The sequence below is a fragment of the Synchiropus splendidus genome, chromosome 3 (assembly GCF_027744825.2).
Source record: "Synchiropus splendidus isolate RoL2022-P1 chromosome 3, RoL_Sspl_1.0, whole genome shotgun sequence".
NCBI lineage: Eukaryota > Metazoa > Chordata > Actinopteri > Syngnathiformes > Callionymidae > Synchiropus > Synchiropus splendidus.
The window spans coordinates 22,442,120-22,464,140 of NC_071336.1; the positions used below are offsets into that span (position 1 = coordinate 22,442,120).

The 22,021-nt window shown below is 39.9% G+C and overlaps 3 protein-coding genes across 5 annotated transcripts in view; 1 reads left to right on the plus strand and 2 right to left on the minus strand.

The window, feature by feature from the left end:
- Positions 1-510: 510 nt before the first annotated feature.
- shrprbck1r (sharpin and rbck1 related) lies at positions 511-9,883 on the minus strand. 2 transcript variants are annotated; one of them, XM_053861093.1, is made up of 14 exons: positions 9,679-9,883; positions 8,628-8,802; positions 7,206-7,280; positions 6,831-6,972; positions 6,220-6,310; positions 5,833-6,154; positions 5,616-5,716; positions 5,359-5,529; positions 4,411-4,571; positions 4,148-4,259; positions 3,000-3,179; positions 2,828-2,926; positions 2,592-2,735; positions 511-1,565 (listed from the first exon to the last, which is right to left on the minus strand). In XM_053861093.1, exons 2-14 carry the CDS (start codon positions 8,653-8,655, stop codon positions 1,485-1,487), a joined length of 1,707 nt encoding a protein of 568 aa, XP_053717068.1. In that variant the 5' UTR covers positions 8,656-8,802; positions 9,679-9,883; the 3' UTR covers positions 511-1,484. The 2 variants fall into 2 exon arrangements, with proteins under 2 accessions (XP_053717068.1, XP_053717069.1); XM_053861094.1 differs by having other exon boundaries at positions 9,308-9,736.
- A 2,572-nt stretch (positions 9,884-12,455) lies between these two features.
- Positions 12,456-14,151, plus strand: prlh2 (prolactin releasing hormone 2). Its single transcript, XM_053859890.1, has 3 exons — positions 12,456-12,480; positions 12,717-12,901; positions 13,413-14,151. The coding sequence occupies exons 2-3, from the start codon at positions 12,739-12,741 to the stop codon at positions 13,616-13,618; spliced, it is 369 nt and encodes a 122-aa protein (XP_053715865.1). The 5' UTR covers positions 12,456-12,480; positions 12,717-12,738; the 3' UTR covers positions 13,619-14,151.
- myripb (myosin VIIA and Rab interacting protein b) overlaps positions 13,850-22,021 on the minus strand; it is a 105,380-nt gene continuing 97,208 nt past the window's right edge. Inside the window, exons 14-18 of one of the 2 annotated variants that reach the window (XM_053859888.1) lie at positions 19,988-20,176; positions 19,754-19,915; positions 19,097-19,192; positions 18,924-18,984; positions 13,850-16,812 (exon numbers count right to left, since the gene is read on the minus strand). In XM_053859888.1, the coding sequence (XP_053715863.1) occupies positions 16,769-16,812; positions 18,924-18,984; positions 19,097-19,192; positions 19,754-19,915; positions 19,988-20,176 (552 nt within the window). In that variant the 3' untranslated portion in view covers positions 13,850-16,768. The remainder of the gene's footprint in view (positions 16,813-18,923; positions 18,985-19,096; positions 19,193-19,753; positions 19,916-19,987; positions 20,177-22,021) is intronic. The other variant, XM_053859889.1, reaches the window with a different exon arrangement.

Below are 22,021 nucleotides of genomic sequence, written 5' to 3' on the forward strand. Positions count from 1 at the left end.
ATTAAGTCTTAGAAATCTGTCAATATCCTATTCTGACAATTAGCATTCTTCATTTTGCTGAGATTGTATCATGCATAAGTGATTTGTTAATGTGTCTTGTGTACATTGTCATTTCTCTGCCGATTATACCTTTGTGTACTGATGCATTGCCCAATTGTTGCACATGTGTCAATATATGTATTAGCAAAAGGTATGTCATACCATAAAAAATAAATAAATAAATAAATAAAGCACCACCAAAATAATCAATAATTGCATTGGTTATTTATGTTCGATCCAATTCAAATGACTACGTTTAACCATCTATACAAAAAGGACAAAATTACAAATCTTCACATTCTGTCCATATATGATAGTATAGTTGGTATATGTATTCATCAAGAGGTCAACAGTGCAAGTTCTCTGCTGCACAAGGATAAATCATTTCTCACAGGTTAAAATTTGCCACTTCCTTCTGGTGCATGTGTTCATAGGGCAACCAACGCAAATTTGAATACTTACTACAGAGAACACAGCAGGACTCACATAAGAGACATTTAATGGGAACTCAAACACAGAAGTAATAAACCTTCCAAACAAGTGTAACAGGCAAAGGCAAATCTCTTCACGTTCAAGGCATTTTCTAAATCTGACACAAACGTACAGAATATGTGAGGACAGGACAGTTGCAATGATCAAATAAACATTGTGAGAATGTTGACTTAAGGATAACTACCAACTGTTCATGCCTGAATAACATCTTAGATGTGTTGCTCAACGCCAGTCTTGTCTAAATAACAATTCAACAGGAGAGAACATGTTCCTTGAAATATTTTAATACTTCGCACACACAGGATAACAACAAAAAAAACCCCCACTGGTTAAATTTGGCATAAACCCAAATACTGGAGTGGGATGAGCCAAGTCATAACTTCGCAAATGTCTCATGACCACAAGCGGTTCACTAGTAGATTGATTTCCAAATTAACCACAAATCACTATTCAAATGTAACATTAGCAACATCTCAATGTTTTGAAGAATTAGTTGACACACATTAGCAGCCCATTGATCCATAAAATGTAAAAATAAAAAAAAAAGTAGTCAGAGAAAGTATGGAAGGAGAACACAGAGCTCTTTGTGCTTTCAAGTAGCTGCACCTCAACAAATACAAACACAAAATAATTAATCTCTATTAGCTGTTCGGCATTTTGTAATATCTTCCACTATCTATCTACCACTTGAGACTCACCTCAAACATCACCATTAAAAACCAGATAAAAGCTTTCGTGCATGAATTTACAGTCTCTTCAGTCAACTGCATCTTCGATGAAACGTAGACAAAACAGGCTTTTCGGGACCATCATTCCAAAGAGTCAGCACACACAGAAATCTCGGCAGGATCGAACAAAATAGTCGTCGGACAAGAGAAGGCACATTGTTGCACTGTGTAGCGATCACTTTCAGTCTTTATACCATTAAGGTTCCCTCATGACTAGGGACACACTCAATGGCAGTTTTGACATTTTGGGTGGCATTTCTGATTGTTGACGTTGCAGCGACATCCACCAGTGGTGTCTCCAGGACCCTAGGGAAGAAAAACATCTTGGATTTAGTTCATGGTATTTGTTGGGGGTTTCCCACAGGACCTTGCCTCCAAACTATGGGGTGATGAACACAAAAGCAGAGTGCAGTGTACATCCTTCACAGTCCACCTTAACGTCCTGCCTCGACATTGGAGTCATAGTTCACTACATTTTTGACTAAACCACAGAAGGGGGTGAAACTTTGGATTCACCCCTAAAGTGGGGAAATCCCAGCATAAGCACTGGGGAGATTCCTGTATTTCATTCATTTAATCATGAACGGCAGCAGGTAACCTGTTAGAAATAGACATTAAGTAGCAAGACCACTGTGGTCTGGCTTGCTACCTCTGTCCACGCTTTCAGTAGCTATTTTGTATGTCTCGCAAGTCAGCAGAAAGAAGAGTGCTGCATGTACGGCATTTGTAGCACGAAGCGAGTAGAGAGAAAAGAAAATCCAAGTGGAACAAGCAGGAAATAGAACAAGTACTAATCGGAGATTAAACGGTAGAAGAAGCACTGAGCAGAAGAAGCTCACTTTTCAGAGTTCAATCTTTGCTGCTACCATTCCACTGCCAGATGTTATTGGGATAAAAAATAAAAAGGTTAAAAAAGAAAGGCTAATTGATATTAATAATTTAATGTTGAGTTATTTCCCGTGGCTGTCATTAATTCTTCCCAAATTTCATGTTGATGTTGCATGTAAATGTGTCTCTTACATACGGACGAATGGTCTGGAAATATTCAGAAAGTACAAACTAGCACCACTAAAAAGCATTGTAATAGTAATTTGTAATAAAAAATTGTAATAAAAAAGCAATTATAAATGTTTTTAAACCTGCCATTGCAAGCCCAGACTGCGGTTATAGTAAACCCTATAACAATGTTTTATGGCTTTAAAACTCCTCTTAATCTCACTGATTTATACAATCACAAGGAAGATAACATAAAAAAAAAATTACATCAAATGAAATCCACAGACAGCACATTTTAATCAAGCTTGGCTCTTGAGGTGTGGCTGCCACATTTACCTTGGGCCCCCACCTTGGGCCTCTGGTGACCCAGCAGATCTCGGTATGACAGACAGTGCAGCGCAGCCAATCGCATCCGTCTCTTTTCTGCATGATAATGCTACACTGCGGACAGTGCATGGCCTCGCCCGACTGCACCAAGGTCTTGTTGATGGGAACAAACACAGACGTGTGAAAGGCAGAAAAATTAGATCAGTGGTTGTGTTGACGTGTTCGAACACATTTATTTCATTTACCATTAACAAATGTGTTGTTCTTCTAGCAGCAGAGTCATTCAGAGCACGGACCGCCAAATCGTCTTGGTATTGTTTACAGTTCATTCCCTCATGAATAGCCTGATGAGGAGAAAACAAGAAGACATGTTTGAGTTCTGCATACGACAGTCAGTTCTACTTCTGGCTGACATACCTTACAAATGAGGCAGTTCTGTTTCCTGCAAACAGGACAGTGAAACACGTTGACTGTGTCCTCATACACACACCAGCCCGGGCAGTCTGCAGTGGAGCAGTGGTAGCTGCCCTCGCATCGCGACTCGGCCACAGACAGACTTCTCTGCAGCCAGCGTTCGTACTCTTCCCCAGAGACCAACTGTCAAACAAACAACATTTTCATCAGGTTTCATAACTGCGCTGCATCCAGTGACCCACTTACGAGACCAGTTGGAGACCAGTCTCACCCCATTCATGAGGATGTGGTCGACAGTTATCACTAATCAGTTTTCTTTTTCTTGTTTCGGGTGTACAGCACTGCAACCTGGCCAGGGATGCTGCTATTTTGTTGAATTGTGTTTTCTGTCTCACAATGTTTTGGTCTGTGTTTGCTTATGACCTCTCAAACAACATCTACAGTGAGAAGAAAACACTTTAATAATTGGTCTTATGGACAAGGCAAAATCCTAGTTCCTCTCGAACATCAACTTTATCACGTTTATACGACATAAAAACTCTTTTTCTCTTGTTTCAGGTGGGAGCCACAAATACAATAAATGGTGGTGCAGCAACCAACAGAGAGTTGGTCACGGAATGCGAAATACATGACTTGTCACAGACATCTTTGTGCTTCATTAAGAAACATTAGATTGGGATCACTTTTGTGATTGTAATCTCCATGAGCACGTCACTCTTTTGTTACACATACAGCTCATGGAACAAGCACACACGTGAACAGACATTGATATGTGCAGTATGATGCACATAAGAGAAATATGAAGTACTTTTGTGTACTGAGTTGAAGACAGAGAACAATAAGAATGCAAAGTTAGTTTTGCGAAGGTCAATGTGCAATGTGAGTCTTGTTGATAAACGTAAACCTGACATAACACATTAACTTAAACCAGTTGCCTTGATGAATCATCAAACAGTGAGCAGCACTGGGTTGAAGGCAATGACTTCAAGATTGCACAATGTTTAATGTTTTTTTTCTAGGGATTAGCCATGACATTGAAAGGATAACCCAAATATAACCCCCAAATAGTTGAGTGCGAGCAAAGGCTTGTTTAAACTTCTGTGTTGGAACAGATCCATGACAAACCAAAGAAGTAAGTCAAACATACTCACTGCTCTGATCTCCCTCTCTTGCAGGTAGCATCCACAGGCATATGTGTCATCTCTGTATGGACAGGCCACCTCTGGCTCCTCACTCAGCATGATGACAGAACGCAAGCACTCCCTGGTGATATGCACAAACAAAATGTTCACACATAAATCCACTCTCCCACGTATTCATTGGAAATACATACATTTCTATTTTATGTCATGCAACTAGAATCAGAACTGAAATTATCCTTGCACTGCTTAACTCGGGTGAGATGTTTAATCACCTGCAGAAACAATGCAGACACTCCCGCAACAGGGCGCCCTCGCCTGGCTGTAGATCCACATAACAAATCCGACAGTCCAAAGGCTCTGGGTTTGGCACCAAGTCCTGCCCATCCATTCGTACTAGCCTGGCGTAATTCTCTCTGCGCTCCTGCTCTCTCGCCTAAGAACGGGATGAGTGTAATCTTATATTGCACACACATAGGCAGAGAAAAAAACCATTCTTTCACAAGTGCAGATTTTGTACCACGGAAGCCTTTTAATTTCATCAGTTGAACAGGAAATGAAACAAGTTAAAAAGCTTTTTTTGGAATACATTCATCAGTAACAAAGATTCATTCAGAGCAATAAAACCATGAGTAGTAAAAGAACCACACACATCACCAGATGCAATGCAACACCTGCTTTCAACAGGAAGAGGTTAGTGGTATCACCTTACAACAATCTGCCCATCACTATGCAGCTAAATGCTTCAAGTGGAAGCTTGACATAGCACTCGAATACACACCAGGAGATGTAGTCGCTTGGATGGAAAACTACACAAGAATATACAAACACCCCAATGGAATAGTTCACATACCAGCTCCCCAAAATCAATTAAGAACCAAAAATTGATTTATTGTGCTTATAAAATGTGTGTAGAACTTTTAAAGTGTTCTGATCCAGGTTACAATGAAGTGAGTTTCACATAGCCTCTGAGTTTGCCATCAAATCCTTAAAAAAGAGAGAGAAAAAAAGAAGAGAGAGTCAAACCTTAGAGGACTCTAATTTAACATAAATTATTGTTGCCTTTCTGGAGTATCAACCAAAAGTCAACAGCAGCAAATATGCATGATCAACAATACGAAATGGGCAAAAACCTTACTAAAAGCCGACTACTAGAGTATGTCAGAAAGAAAGACCTACTGTATGTGTACCTGATCAATGTCGATATTATGCGAGAGCGTTACCTGCTGGTACTGTCTGACCGCCTCCTTCTCCTGCTGGAGCCGCCTGAGTTCCAGTGCATCAGGAGTGTAACCAAAAGGCACGGTGTAGCTCTCAGGCCGGTTTGTGCTGCAGATCTCACAGCCAGGCCTGGTAGGTTTGTTGATAAAAGTGCAAGAAGGGCATGACCATCCCTAGAGCAGACATGCACACACACAATGAGTATATTCAACACTAGATTTATCCAAATGATCAACGCAAGCAATGCACAAGTACATGCCTGTGAAGTGGATGGTTTTGGGCTCAGTGCTTCATTTAACTGAGGCATTTCAAGGTGGATGAGATCTTTGATCTTTGGAATGCTTCCTCCCGCTGAGGCACCTGAACAGATGTTATTAATATTTATGTCAACATAAGGAGACCTGAAATCCAAATTGCATTGACTCTCAAGTGAGCCGGACAACCACTTTTATTTCAAAGAAAATCAAAACACTCACCACTGTTGCTGCCTGTACTAGGTCCGGATGGTAAGGTGGCGTAAGGTCTCTGGTTTTGGGTTGATGAGCTGTTTGCAGATGTGTATGGGAGATCAAAGGTCATAGAGGAAGACAGACTTGATGGACCTAACAGAAGGCTCTCCTTGTCTTTCTGAAGGAGATGCTGTGTCAAGCCTGCATGTTGTGCAGAGAGGAGGTACAGGAAAGCTGTGTTTCCATTCTGACGAACGCCGTAAGACGCTATTGAGCGCTGGTTTGCACACAGGCACTGTCCAATCACCCAGCGCTGCACGAGTGGGTGAAAGCCATATTCCAGAAACATCTGAGTAGAGACGACAGCATTTCAGTGTGATGATGCAAAAGAATGAAAGAAAAGCACAAACACACCTGCTGTTTTAGTGCGGCAGTCGTCATGTGGGGTTGAACTTTGATTGTGACACAACAAGATGACCATGCATCTTCAACTACCACAGTCAAGCTGTCAGTAAATCAGAAAGAAAAAAAGCCATTCATTGTCCACACACTAAACATACAGTAAATCTACACATTGTATAAGGAGATAATGTAGAAATCAATGGTCACATCAAACCGGAAGAAGAAGAAAAGACAAAAGGTTGTGTGCACCTGTAATTCCTCAGTAAAACTGATAAAAACTTTCACAAATACTTTATAATACTTATGTAAACAATTTTGATTGATGTTGCAACACACTTTGCAACCATTTGTCGTACCATTTGTTTCCATTGACTACACTGCATGTGACGTCTGACACTAAACTCACTGATAATTATCACACTGTGTTTGCGTCACAAAAATGTTAAGAACAACACAGTGAAGGCTAAATCTAAAGATATGGCTGTTCACATCCAAACTGCATCCTTGGCTTATTGTTTAAATCAGTGTGTTAAAGGAATTGTGTCTGACAAATCACCTCAATAAGTCAAAATAACACCCAGAATCCTCAAGTGTTCTTTGGGATTATACAATAAGGTTCTTACTTGATCTCCTTGTCTTCATCTGCCATGGTTGTGCGCTGAATCTTCAGCGAGGCCTGTTGACGGGCTAATGTAGCAGCAAAGACAGAAGCAGCTTGGATGTCCCCAGCCTCGATGGCACGGCTCAACTCGATGCAAGACTCCTCTTCAGGTTGAACACACCCACAGATATAAACAGAAAAACAAAAGCACAGAGACGCATTCACACACAGATGAACACACGAATGTATGCAGAAAATGGAGCCACAACCAGATGGGTAGCAACAATGCTTCAATGAAAGAATAAATTAAGTAATTAAGTATACTTACGTATAGCAATACATTAATAGCAACTGATCTTGTGTGAGGTGTCATTGGAATAATTTCATGAACACACACCTGTTCTTTGTAGAGCAGAGATGTTTGATGGAAGGGAAACATCCTGGGGCTTCTGCGAATTGTTGTCTTTCGGGACTAAGATTACAAAAGCATGTTGACATTCCAGAAGAAGACATTGCAACTGCAACTACAATAAAATGTTAATCATAACAGTTTACAACTCGACTCATTCATAAAAACGCTAGCAACAACTCCACACCAGCACTACGACACTTGCAAAACATCAACACATATAGCTGTCATTTGTGGAAGGTTTACTAATTCCTTTTTACTTCCATATACACAATGGGAACAACAACAAGCAACTATTTCAGGTTATATACTTGTGTTACCAAACAATTTAATTGAGCAAGCACTGACTTCAGTTCCAAAATTAATGACACTGAGAATTAACTTGCACAATACAAACAGATGCTGAAATTAGAGCAAACAGTTACAAACTATTTCTGTATAGATCAGATGGATTAGATGGCCTTCATTACTCTCACAGCGGGGAAATTCAACTTGTCACAGCAGCCAATGACAGCAAACACATTGACACATACCAAGGGCATTAAAGATACACAACAAACATAACACAAAGACACACAAAGACTTCCACGAAGCATCAGCATACATACAAAAAAGCGAAGTCACAAGCTATCAAACTCAAGACAATAATTCCCATAACATAGAATCAAATATTATGACAAAATAAATCAATAAAATGTAAGTAGTTACAAGAAAATGGATTAGAATCAGAATCAGAATTTAATTTATTGCCATGGCCAGTGAGGGTGCCCACCAACTAGGAAAGTGTTTTTGGAATAAAGTGCTGACAAATACAATAAAATAGAATAAAAAATAAAATAGAAAAATAAAATAAAATAAAATAAAATAACAACAAAGGCTGTTCGGCCGAGGGGAAGAAGCTGTTCCTGTGACGGGAGGTTCTGGTCTGGATGGACCGTAGCCTAATCCACCTAGTATACGTATACGTAGATAATACGTAGATAATAATAGATGTAAATGTAAAAAAGATAGATGATAAATAAACAAAATAAAACAAATAGTGGTTAGGAAAAAGCTTTCCGGTTAAATGAATTTGAGTGTTTATTTCAGGGATGGCTCTTAAAAGCATTTTTGCATTTACCTGTTTGATATACTGCTAACATTCTACATGACAAGTTATATGGCGTTTGTGTGGACATTACATCACATGGCTTCTTAGTTGATTCATTGCATACAACTCTGTCAATATTTCTGTGACACAGAGATTGAAAAGGAGCGGACTGAAGACCAGTTCTTAGGATCCATTAAGTTGGGGACATTTTTCTATCAAGAGATTCTCTCAGAACTCAATAATATTTCTCTGTTTAAGCATGTAGAAATCAGCCAACCAACTTTCTCTTCCTGAATTCTTGGATGTGCAGGATGACTGACCTCTCTGTGTTTCTCTCAGTGATGACATCAGAACAGTGGCCCACTCCTGGGCTTCTTGCTCGCAGCGAAAGTTAAAGCTGATGCGGTCACTCTGAGATGAGACCAAACTCAATTCATGGCACTTGGGTGACTTCACCTCATATTTAATGCTTCTTAGATCATATTCTGCAATGGTCTGGAAAAAAAAAACAGGAAGAAAAAAAAGGATGAAACAGGAAACAAAAGCACATTGGGGAAGCCAATTGTATTTAACTCAACAATTCCCCATTTAACTTTCCGGTGACCATGAGTCAGGGTAGGTTAAAGGTAAAAGAAGCTTTAATGAAGTATCTTATCAGAAAAACTTTATTAAGTTGAAGTTTATTAACTTTATTACAGTAACAATGAGACTGGTTAAATAGTTTAGAAAAGTAAAACATGAGTTGTGTGAAAAACAACTTATAAACACAACTGTCACCTTGAATAAAATAAGTATAATAAGTATAACTACCCCTCGACCATCAGAGTGAATGTAACTATTGGGAGTCATTCCCTGGGTTTACTGTGAATAGCTGAACACTCGGTCAACAGAGTAAAGCGATGTGAATCAGATGGAGGTCGGAATTAATGACCATTGAAAAGTCTATTTTAAGAGTTACGTTTCACTTTGAGACAGGAAAACATGGCCTAGCTTGACTCACGTTACTCCAGCCAGTTACGCTGTTGTCGAAGAGCGACAGGCGGAAATCCCCGGACTTTCCCTGGTCCATGCTGAGTTGCAGTCGCAGTGACTCGCCACCTGCTCCGGGAAGACACAGCGGCCGAATGCCGGAGTGGCAAACCGAAACACGTACTGACATTAGTACGGTTTGAGAGGCGGGATGAGCCTCGGTGGCGAGACCGGGGTTAAGGGGCGAAGCGTCAGACTGCCCCGAGGTGACAGGTCCCGCGTGAGTCCCGCTCATCCTGACAACACCGTCATGTAGCTGACACTCTCTCGGCCCAGATTCGTCCGGTCGAGAAGTAGGTTTCAAACGCTTAACGCCATTGAGTTGACGAGCCACGTAATTACCCAACTGACACCAGGAAGAGAAGCTGTCAACTCCCAAGAATGACTTCAGAAACCAAACGAAGCCTTTCGGCACTCATCAGTGCTAAGTTCCGTCTCGACTGATCCCTGGCTCAGGTCCGCAGTGCAGAACCGGTCCCTCGGAAACATCCCCGGGTGGTGGTGAACAACAGAAAGTGAAGTTTCGAATTCAGTGACGTTTGCTTGTGTTTTCATTTCAGACCGTCATATTAGAGTGAGACAGCGCCTCCTACTGTTATGGCGGAGACAGCCCAGTTTCACTCAGCAGGCAGGGGGCAAAAACCTTTCAATATTTTAGATCAGATGAGATTAGACTGCCTTTATTCTTCCGACAATGGCTGGATTGAATTTGTTACAGCAGCATAAAAACAAAGACAGACAGACTGACAAACATTAAAGACATAAACAAAGCAACAGCAACACTATCTACACTCCACAGACAAAGCCAGTGTGTGATCTGCCTTGAGAGGGCGGGAGGCACGGTGGGGCCAAAGAAGGCGCTGAAAACAAGGATGAGGAGTCAGTGATGTGAAAGGAGGAGGGGCCGGAGAGTCTTCTCAGCAAAACCTTCAGGAGAGTGGAGCGACCTTGGGAGCCAATGAAGATAACCACTTGTTTTGGATCAGGCTGATGCTGGAATTTTCCATCTGCCCTTGAGTCTCTCTGCGTCTCCTGGTGGCCTGTTCCAATATGTCCGAATTCGATGGTCATATTCAGTCGAGCTGAGCGGTCAGCTTCTCCACATCCTGAGAGTTCATGAACCCTGCAGATAACAAACTCCCCTGTGAGAGCAGCGGGTCTCACAGCAAGAGGACGACCTGCAGAAGATTGGAGTCTTGTGCCTTCACAGTCTCTCAAATGCCCCTCAGCCAGATGCTGAAACAGTGAAACAAGAGGTGCCTCAGTCAGTGTGAGGAAGGCGGCAATTTACTGCTCCATTTAGTACAAGGAGTTTGCAAACCTGAAAACCAACGCCAGACTGAAATTCTAAGAACAATATGAACATCAAACACACTTTGTATTGCATTGTTTACTTCTATGTGGTTGTACCACTCAATTGTCATCAACAGATGGCAGCAACGGACACTATATTAATTTCAGGTTATCAACATTCAAATTGTGAAAACGAACATTAAAACAGAGAATAACAATAAATAATGTCCTAGAATTTTAGGCTTTCATTTGCAGGGTTCCAGCAAATTTATAACTTTTTTTATTTTTATTTTTATTTATTAACAGCACTTTATTTCGAAGCACTTTCCTAGTTGGTGGAACTGATTCTGATTCAAATGTGAATGAACCATATCAACGAAACTATTCTCCACAGAAATATTTATTATAAAACATGTCTCATATCTTGGCGTTTAATGATACACCACACCTCCTGGTGTTGCACTAGCTGGTCAAAATCTTTGATGGTTGTTTGGGTATTACTGTAGCATTATGGGTATTTGAAAAAAAAAAATCACCTCCATTAGTTATCAAGTCTAATTTCAAATGTTCATTTGACTCATAATGGTTGTCCAAATATTGTTCAAACCTCTCAGGTTTACTCAGGACCTCAGGGTTTTTTATTTAAATATTTTCAAAATTTCTGTTGCACTAACATCACATGACAGTTCAATAGAGTTTGCTAACACTATCAAGCCCAAGTGACATTCAGCAGCAAACCCAGACATGATGACGGACCTTCCAGCCCACACGCTCAGTAGGCTACAAATTACGAGCAATTACGAAAACATGGTGCTGCAGCCAGGAGGGGGCCGATGTAAACAAGTTCAGGTGGATGGAGCTAGAAATCATTACGCTGGTGGGGTTTTCTCAATCAATAAGGCATTAGTCAACCACTGGCTTGTGTTAGAAAAGAAATAAATAGAACCCCTTGCTTCATTGCTCTATAGCTTTAAGAATCTAGCTCTCATCCGATGGCAGCACGGGCTTACGCCAAGAAGCTATTTGAGTGAGGACTTGTCTGGGTCCTTTCACTGCAACACTGATGGCACAAAGGACAGAGAGGTGGCCATTCACAACCTGAAGATACTCTGACTGAAAATGAGGGAAATGCTTGAGTGGTGAAGACACCCATCATGAAGGACAGGATTTCAGGAGGCAGGATCAGCCTGACTCTTCTGGACATCAGGTCATATTAACTGTTATGTACCGGTAATACATGCACATTCATTAAAATACAGCAATATCATATGAGGAAACTGAAAAAAAATATCTGGTATAAATGAAAATGAAATGTACAGACGCTGTCACAGAGTCATGTGAGTAGAAGAGCTGTGTTGGTGCACACAGACTTCAGCTCACTTTTTAATTCAGCACCACAACATTGTTGAATTCTCTTGGTCACAGTTAGTGCGATACTAATGCACCTGTAACAGATACTGTTACAGCGAGTTACAGTGTCTGGTTCTGTGCATCATCAACGTGTAGCACATTAAAGAAACACCCACCTGAGCTGCAGGTCACCGTCTGGCGAGTCTACTTGGGGTGGTGGGCCTCAGCACAGTCAGTAATTTAGGACCATCGACTTCTTGATGGACTGCTCTGTGGCGTGACACACATCAAATTAAACCCAAATGTCTATTTTCATTCAAATGAGTGGAGTGGGAAGATGGAACCAGCAGTCGGGGTGGGGATCACTTGGAAAACGTGTGTGTGCTTGTGTGTGTGAGACGCTCATGACACCTCGTCCGACTGTATAAAAGCAGGAGTCCACCTGCTCTTCACCCAGAGTCCAGCCGTCTGCTGTTTGACCACCAGATACCAAAGTTTACGGTAAGAAATTTTATCTCTATAGAACCTTATCTTGATTTCACAGATTGTTTTATTTCAATACAGATTATTATCTGAGCTTCGTTTTTTTCCTTATTGATATAATCGTTCTTAGACTTTTAATATTTTCATTTTATAACAAAGTTCGCTGTCAGATTAATAAATAAATAAAATCTCAATGAAACTCATTTTCTAAAATAATGGGACTGTTCTGACCGGTGTGGTGGTTGCTCTTTCAGCGTCCCCGGTGACTCCCGCATCATGTTACCCGGAGGAGCGGCTCATATCCGGCTGTGCGTGGTGAAGCACCGCTGGCTGCCCGCACTTCTCGCTCTGCTCGTCCTCCTCTCCTGCAGCCTGGGCAGCTCACACAGCACCACTGTGGAGCACGACTTCCATATTGTCCACAACCTCGACAACAGAAGTACGTCTTTGATTGATTTTCAAAAAAACATACGAAAGCACGTTGTTATACATTTTACCGATTTCAAATTATGTTTCAAGTAATTATTATTTTTTTAACATTCTTCATAATTTCATTTCTGAGGATAGTATAAAAACGTACATAAAAATGTACAATAGGTTTAAATCTGCTCTGGCAACTTGAAATGTTCAATTTCAATGTCAAGAATTAAACTGAAAAGTAATTTAAAAAAAGGTAAAATATAATTTAAAGCGATGGATCTGCAGATGAAAAGCAGTCTTTCAAATACTGTCTCATAGAGTGACACTAAACCCCATCACCAATATTTTTAAGTTACTGCACAGATGAAGCTCCTTAGAAATAGATTGTATCTTCACTTTCTTTTGCGACTTTCCTCCTCTGCTCTTCTTTCAGACTGAGTCTTTTAATTCTTGACTTATGGACAGCATTCACCGGGGACACAATGGGGTTTCAAAGGCTGTTTCACTGATGTTTGACGTTTGATATCCAGGTCCAGAGATTGACCCCTTTTGGTACGTGGGACGAGGTGTACGACCTATTGGGCGTTTTGGGAAGAGGTACAGCAGCACGGAGATTTTGACACCGGTGGAAGTGCAGCCGGTTGTCAGGACGTTACTGCAGCTCCTCACAACTCTCCGAAACAAGGAGAACTTGGACCAAGTTCTGGCCAGATCTGACACTGACTGGTTGCCGTAACACATCATGAACTCCTTCCAACAATGATCGCCAAAGTGTCTTTTTTTATTATTTGTTGGAACAAAATCAGTCCATTTGCTCTTGGTCATCCGCTTTCCAGATGTGACTATTCAATTTTATTCTCCATTGACAAATGAATAAACAGAGGTGTTGAGCTCATCTACTGATCGTCTTAACAAATTTATTTATGGAAATTATGGTCTAAATTCAGAGTCTTGCACAGTAAGTTCATAGTTTGTAAAGCAAAATCTCATGGCAGCATATCAATGGTAGTTTTAATTTCATCTGAATACAGTGAATTTTTTTTTTCTTCTCTAAACTCAACCTACTGTGAATATTACCACATAATTCCATCTACAAGCTTGTTTTAAAATTTTATTCATGTCATAATACATATTTCATCCCAGAAATCTGTGGCACATAAATAATATGTACTTTTTTTTTTGCTTGTATTTTCCCCGCCGTGTCACATGAACTGCAACAAACAATTGCACATAAAAGCGAGCAATCCATACATGTTGCTGCAAAGTCAGTCCTCCCTATGGGAACTGAGATAAATCTGTATATTTGCACCTGATTTGGGACACAGTCCACAGTCTTTCCTGCGTAAATCCGACAAAACAATTACACAGACGACATTGAAAGATCTATGATTGGGCAATACACATATTAGTCTATATCAGATCCATCTATTTCACACATATACACTTATAAACTCTTGTGAGATAGGTTTCTTCTTTACAATAGAAAAATACAGGACAAGAATGATCAGACCTTTGTCACAGGCTTCTGTACATCCAGTAACATGCTTCTTTTTTCACACCGAGACTTTTAGATTGACATAAACCACTGATCTGGAATGTTGCTGAATGAAGCGTTTTCTCATTAACCTTTGTTCAGGAAGGAGTCAAAGAAGAAGCCAACAGTTTTGATGAGGGTAACTCATTGTCATAATTTGGCAAATTTGTTGTGAATAAAATGTACAGAAAACACACTCAGACTTGAACAAATATTGAAAAAAACAAGTCGTGAGATGGTCTGTGTAAAACCTACATGTGCAGTTTTGGATGAGCTTTCATTTTCCCATGACACACACACCTTCAACCAGCACAGACTGAATCGTTTTTGTGATGACCAGCGGGGCTGACAGCGGGCAGGTGGATAAATCCGTTGCAGTATCTACACTAAACTAAAATCTGTACTAATTTAAAAAATACAACCTGATATTAATCAAAACAAGATGATGATGCTCACTCATTGAGTAATAACGATATACTTAATGTTCCGATTCGGGAACATGTTATTTTCACACGCGCATCCAAGTTAAATTATTTTGTAACTAAATGCAGCATTAAATTATTTGGATGTGTCAGGCGTATTCTGACATCTGCAGTGCCACTGCAAAAGCAGATTTGGCTCAAGAAACCAAGGGTAAAACTCAAAAATCTAGCGAGACATGTACAGTAATGATAAACGTCTCACGGTCTCAAATGCACATTTCTCACACTTTCAGAGATTATTCAAGGAGAATACTGTGCTTTCTTTACAAGTATTATGAATTCACATAAATACTCTTTTCCTCCATGAAAAGAAACAAAATATATATGAGGGTTTTGAGTCTTTTGCAAAGAATACCCACCAATTTCAATAATTAAAGAGCATATCGGCTGTAGGGTTGGAAAAAGCTCCATTTATGACCTTTTGTGCGGCAATACTGGCAGATTATCGCGGTGAATACAATCTGAGAAATGATAGGAAGATCAGAATGACAGAATTAAATAGAATTCCATTGACGTTGCGTAAAAAAATAGAGAAAGTAGAAAAATAAATCACTTGTAATAATATAATGGTTGTATATGTAACAATGTAGAAATCTCTATAGTCACCTGAATGCAAACTGAATCATACTTGAACATGACAATACCTCAAAATAAAAGGCCACCTTATGATTCAAAACAGAGGAGGAGTAGAGGTAGATGTGAAACTGGGGAGAACAATACCACATGCTTTTCGTTTTGCTCTTTATGGGTGAAAAGAAAACAAATCAGACTGTGTTATATTATTATGAATCAATTACAGTATATCATGTTAAATGTACAGAACTAGCTGCTGAAGTGCAGTCTTCAGTGTAAAATTACACTTTTTAAAAAATAAATATTCGGAGCAGTTCCTTTCTGATCATTGAAGTAGGCCAGTGGCTACTGTGGAATGCAGCTTGTCAAAGACGTAAGATGATGATAGATTTCTACAGAAAAAAAAAACAAATAAATGCATCTGATATCTTTATGAAATACTAATGTAAAGCTCAGTTTTGGCATATGGACATATTGAGCTTGGCTTGCCTCACACAAGATTGGCATACATTGCATTAGCTTGCACTTGAAAGTTCAAGCAATGACACGTGCACACACAAGGACCTACAAAAATATACTATACTCACGCACTCACACGTGGAGACATGAGCGCTAAAAGTGAAAAAAAAAAAGCTCAGTATTGATGTTGGGCTCTGAAGACACAATACTAGACATCAGAACCATCCACACTCTGACATACACACATTATGTTGTTGTGTTCCTATTGATATGACAGGTTTTTAAGGTGTAAGATTCTGGCTTAGATTCTTAAATCCCCATTCTGTCATCAAACTGGACACCCATTTGAGCATGTGGCATTTTTGTTTTGTGCTGCATATGTCATAAAACATTTTCATCCGGGCAGAACAGTTGGTCCTGGCACCTTCTACATCTAAAAAAAACAAGATACAATCAAGCCTCTGAGGACAACGCACACTGACAGATGTGTCCGGCTCCTTCTCTTTACACCTCACGCATCGACCCAGTTGAATTGTATTCAACTCACCGTGAAATTTTCTGAACATAAAAAAGACAAGTTCACTATACAGAGATTTCTTGAATCTTTTAGTTGACATATCTTAAGGCAGAGACTGTCTGGATGTCCTTGCATGACGCATGATAGTTCAGAGAAGATTGTGGAATGGCCTCTTGTGTTGACAAACTTCCAGAGAGGGGAGGCGTACCCTGCGGGTCCTGATGGCCAGAGACGGACACTGGGTCAAGGCACTGGATGACGTGGCCCCTGCACCCGGGGCTCTGATTTTAGCCCTGAGGGTCTTGTGCTGTTGTCTGTCACTTATGGCCCAAAAACCTTCACGTGCTGCTCAGGCTCCGACTTATCTGAAAGGTAAGAAAAAAAGCCTGTGACTCATGTTTGAAACTGTGATGGTCTTCCATGAAAAGAGAAAGGAAGCCATTGATTACATGTCTTAGTCACTGATTTTGCTTCAACGTCCACGCTTTATGTTGTGGAAGAGTTGATGAAAAAGCCTATCTGAATCACGGCTATTCTGAGGATGCTGGTGACGAAAAAAAAAATCCCAGACAAAAAAAGAAAAAGAGAAAAAAAAAACCCTTTCAATGACTTGAAATGGAGACGACTTCTTATTGGTTGTTAAAACAGCCTGGTCTGCCTGCTAGGCTTGTTTCCTCGTGTATCTGGCTGCTTTACATCTAATGGAGCTTTTCATTGACTCTCTTTCCTTGCTTTCACTTCCACCTCTATTCAATACACAATCTCTCTTTTTTTTAACAAAAGGCGCGGATGAATGAAGAAGTCCTGTTTACCCCTCATGTCGTCATTTCGCTTTTCATTCTGAAATTCAACATGACATGATGCTACAACACGGCCATGGAAAACATGCGCTGTCCAGGTTAAAGCTTTGTTGTTTACTCACGTGTGGACTGATAATTGAACTGAATTTTTAAGTTTGCACAACCAGGAATAAGATGATGTCAGAATCACAGATCTTGAGACAAACAGCGACAAACACTTGGAATGCTGGTTTGCAGTTTTTTTTTAAATTTTTTTACCAGTGGTGGCTGATCAACAGGCGGCAGGTACGTCTCAAAGTACTTGCTTCAAGCCATGTGGTGCATTTGTTTCTTTTTTAAAGTCATATTTATTCATTATTTTTGGATGAAAGAGTGTTCAGAGTGGTCAAGGTGACTTACAAAATATTCATAAAAATTTCGAGGACAAAGCTTCCTGTCAAAAATGACAATGTCTAGACCATTTTATAATTGTCACGATAGATATTTACTAACAAAATCAGAGGAAAGTTGCCCAGCCAACATCAATGAACCCATTTTGCCAAGTTAAAGTAAATTCTTAGTCTCATTTAGTCATTCACATATCATTTAAGTCTAGTTTTAGTCAAACGAAAACTCAATGTATTTTAGTTCAGAAATACTTTTTTTCCCCCCAGTTCACTTACTTTCCACGGCTAAAATATTGACTAAAAATCTGGAATAATAAGCATCTTGAATAAACTGAATCCTCAATGCAACTGTGCTATTTCAATTCATCATGTCAATTTCATAGCTTATATTTACTAGAAACACGAACAAAATACGAAAAAATATGTTAAGTGATATAAACTTTACAGCTATGCTTTTGTAGTTGAGCATCAGCAAGTTGAAAGAAAATACAAACTTAACGTGCAGGTTTCCGCCTGTTTTTTTTTAAAACCCCCATTAAATAAATAAACAATTGAAATGGAAAGTATCCAATCAGGAATCGAAGCAAAGTTTTGACATTTATTGAACTGTTGACAACAATAACAGCTGTTTTTAATCATGAGAAGTAAAGCTCGTAGCAGTCTGTAGTGGTCCTCAGCCAGTCCGTCTCTTCATTTGTCCGGCTGGATGCAACATTAGTTCCGCAAGCTGCGGATGCATTCCCATCATTTAGTTATGTTTCTTTCAGATTTTTCCATTATATACATGTTGAAAACGGCCATAATCATGTTCAGCTCCCTGATGCATTACATTTTTTTTCCACTTGGACGTTTCCACTTTGTTTTAATCCGTTTCATCAGGTGAGATTTCATCTGCCTGAAATGGCAGACCGACAGTCTCCACTGTTTGCAGAAGCCACAGCGGTGCAGCAAGAGGACACGTAATTGGAGGATACTTCTGCGGGTTTAAACGTGCTGCGCTTCGTCTTGTGTGATTAACGAAAACAAGCAGAAAATTTTGGTTAATTTTTGTATTTCTTGCAAAACGTTTTAATCTCATTTTTATTCATCAACTATAACACACACTCAGTTTTCGTCAATGTCATTATAACAACGGCGCCGTCTCGTCATTGTCTCGTCTTTGTCATGGTAAAAAGCGGTCTTTATGAACATATTTCATCTCGTCTTGTCTGACGAAATGAACACTATTCACTTGTTCAATTTTTTTTTCAGCCTTTTCAGATTTGTATTTCAATACCCCTGGAATGGTACCTTTTAGAGGAGGTGCCGGCAGCTTCCTCCGCTGATGGCGTGATGAGTCCAGTGTCTGAGGCTGTAAACACATTTGTTATCACTAACTCAGTAGCAACAATACGATCAATGAAAAAACAAAATCGCGAACAAGACACCGTGAACATAAATGTATATTTGTTGACACAGCTTACCTTCACCCTAGGCTTGAATTTAGAGAAGCGGTTGCAGGCGGTCACATTCAAGCCGGCTGTTTTCAGAGCTGATATCCGGGCCTCAATGTTTGAAATCTTCGGATGACATGATTCAACACATCAGTATAACAACAGCTTGGCCTTAGTTCATCACTTAACATCAGCAGTACTTCCAGACTGATTGATCCGTTTGTCACATATAGCTGCATGGGCCACCCCATGAACACCAGAACATCTGCTGTTCCAGCTTGAAATTCATTTCAAAAGCATCCCTCTCACCTTCTAAGCTCACTGCAATGACCATTAGCTCATTTACAGAAAACCTCACTTCCTTTCTCCATTGCTTTCGCCCTTCTCTCCATCATTGTTTCTGTCACACCCATTGTTCCTATTTAAGCTTCTTTTTGTATGTAAGGTCTGAGTCTTCTGAAGTTGCTAAAGTATGACTGCAGTTTTGCTGATGGCACATAAAAACGCCAACAAAATACAAAAAACTACAAGGAAGAAGGTGTCCAGATCTCCAGTTAGAAGAAAATATTGGAGAAATTTGGTGTATATAATAATTTATCATCAGAGACCCATTTACCAAAACTGAGTTAATGGCGCACAACTTACAGGACTGCGATGAGATCAACAGTGACAAGTGTACCAACCCACCTGTAACTCTGACTGCTGGACCTGAGCCGCTGCTGTGGCCACTTGGTCCTCTAGAAAAGCCAGTTCTGTCTCTGAGGTGCCGCTGCTGATACTGCGGGCGCACTGCTCTAAGTCGCCCAGTGCCCCCTCCAGACCATACACTGCTCCAGCGGCCAGATACACCTACAGGGAGAACGTGAGTGTGGATTTACAGTCAGACGGAGGTCGCTCTGATCAGGGCAGCATCACACTCACATTCTCCTCCATCTTGGTGAGTCGTTGGTCCAGCCTGCGAGTCTCAGAGCTGCTCGAAATGGGGGACATGGCAGAAGACTCAGACTGACCACCACTATCTCCTCCAGCTTCACCGATCAGCTCCTCTGTAGCATTCAAAACCTTCAGCACCTCCGTGGTTATGCTACACAGAGACGCTGCAGAATACTTCTGATGAAACAAAAGACAAACCGTCGTGAAAGCAGCATATACAAATGAAAGGAGAATCAACAACACAAACAAATCAACAGATTATATACAATACAGGCCAAAAGTTTGGACACGCCTTCTGATTCCGTGTTTTTTCTTTTTTTACATGACTTTCTACACTGTAGATGCGGACTGAAGACACCAAATATATGAAGCAGGATATATGGAATTATGTAACAAAGAAAATAATGTTGAATATTATGTTATATTATTCATAATAATATTTATAATTAAAAATATCCTCAAGTTTTCACAAACTTCATGATGAAGTCACCTGTTGGAAAACCTCATCAGGTGACTCCATTATGAAGCTCATTGCGAGAATGGCAAGAGTGAGCAAAGTAGTGATCAAAGCAAAAGGTCTATTACACAGTATAATCTAAAATATAAAACATGTTTTGAGAAATTACACACTTCCTTGTTTACTATATAATTCCATGTGCTCATTCATAGTTTTGATGCCTTCAGTGAGAATCAACAACGTAAGTCATGTGGAAATGAAGAAAACACATTGAATGAGAGGTGTATATAAATATATACACACACACACACACACACACACACACACACATACACACACACACATATATATCAAGAGATACTGTTGAGAACATTGCAGTTTCATTGGTCAAAGTCAGAGTGAGTAGTTATTTTTCTTAAGGGGCCACATCATATACAGCTCCAACTCCAAATTATTCATTAATAACAAAAAAACAAATGCACACACAAATCACAACACTACAATGTTCTATTTAGAACTAACAAATCCTCAATCAAATCATAAACAGTGAGTCAGCTGAAAGAAACATTTGATATGTGATAGGTTTTGCTCTGACCTCATGGGGGCAGACAGGCTAAGGGCCACATGAGGCACCCTGGCATCCCAGGTTTTATCCAAATGTTTTCCACAAAAGCACCCTTCTGCAAAGCAAAGCCTTCCCATAATACCATTTCGAAGTTCATCTAATCTATCTATTCCTTCCGGGCACATGACAACAAGACATCAGTAAGTGACAACTTCCAGACAGCTTTAGCGTTCACGGAATTTGAAGATGAATCTCAACCAAGCAGATACAGGATTTTCATACACAAACTCCAATCGTAAAAAAAAAGGAGTCAACAAAAAAGATGACTGTACGTTTAAAGAAAACTACATTTTTCCATGGACTGCTGCATTCACATTAGTTCCTTTATTCCAGTAAAATTTCAGTTTTAAGAGCTGTAATATTGATCAGTCTTATTCATTTGAATTGGCTTTGTAGAAGGGTCAAATTGACCTGGTTTTGTTAGCATGTTGCTGTTCGTGACGAACTGGTTTCTGAGGTCTCGAAGTTAGTGGGATATGAAAATTGTAAGTTTAAACTTTCTCAAACAGGTCCTTCAAGTTTCAGTGTCATTAAGGTGACATTCCTTCTAGCCAGGAATGATTTTTTTTTCCTCATTGAGAAGATAAAAATGTGTTTTAAGGAGAGAGATGGGCTTGAGGGACTGATGTGATTCAATAATGAATGAATCACCTGCTGAAGCTTTGATCATTAGCTGTATTGATTCCTCTCAGACAGCGAGTGCCTCAGCGAGTGAAAAACAGAAAACAAGGCTAAGATCCGGTTCACTCCTTGAATTGAATGGAGAAGCAGGTGTCTTTAATCTTCTATTTAGCAGTCAATGTTTTTTTTTGCAAAAGATCAAGTGAGAATAATTTGGGTCGATGGAGATATGAGGCATCTTGGAGATGAAACCTGAAACCTTCAACGCGTCTGCATCGTCAGATGACATATATTTTCTTTCCAAAGTTTTGCTATAATG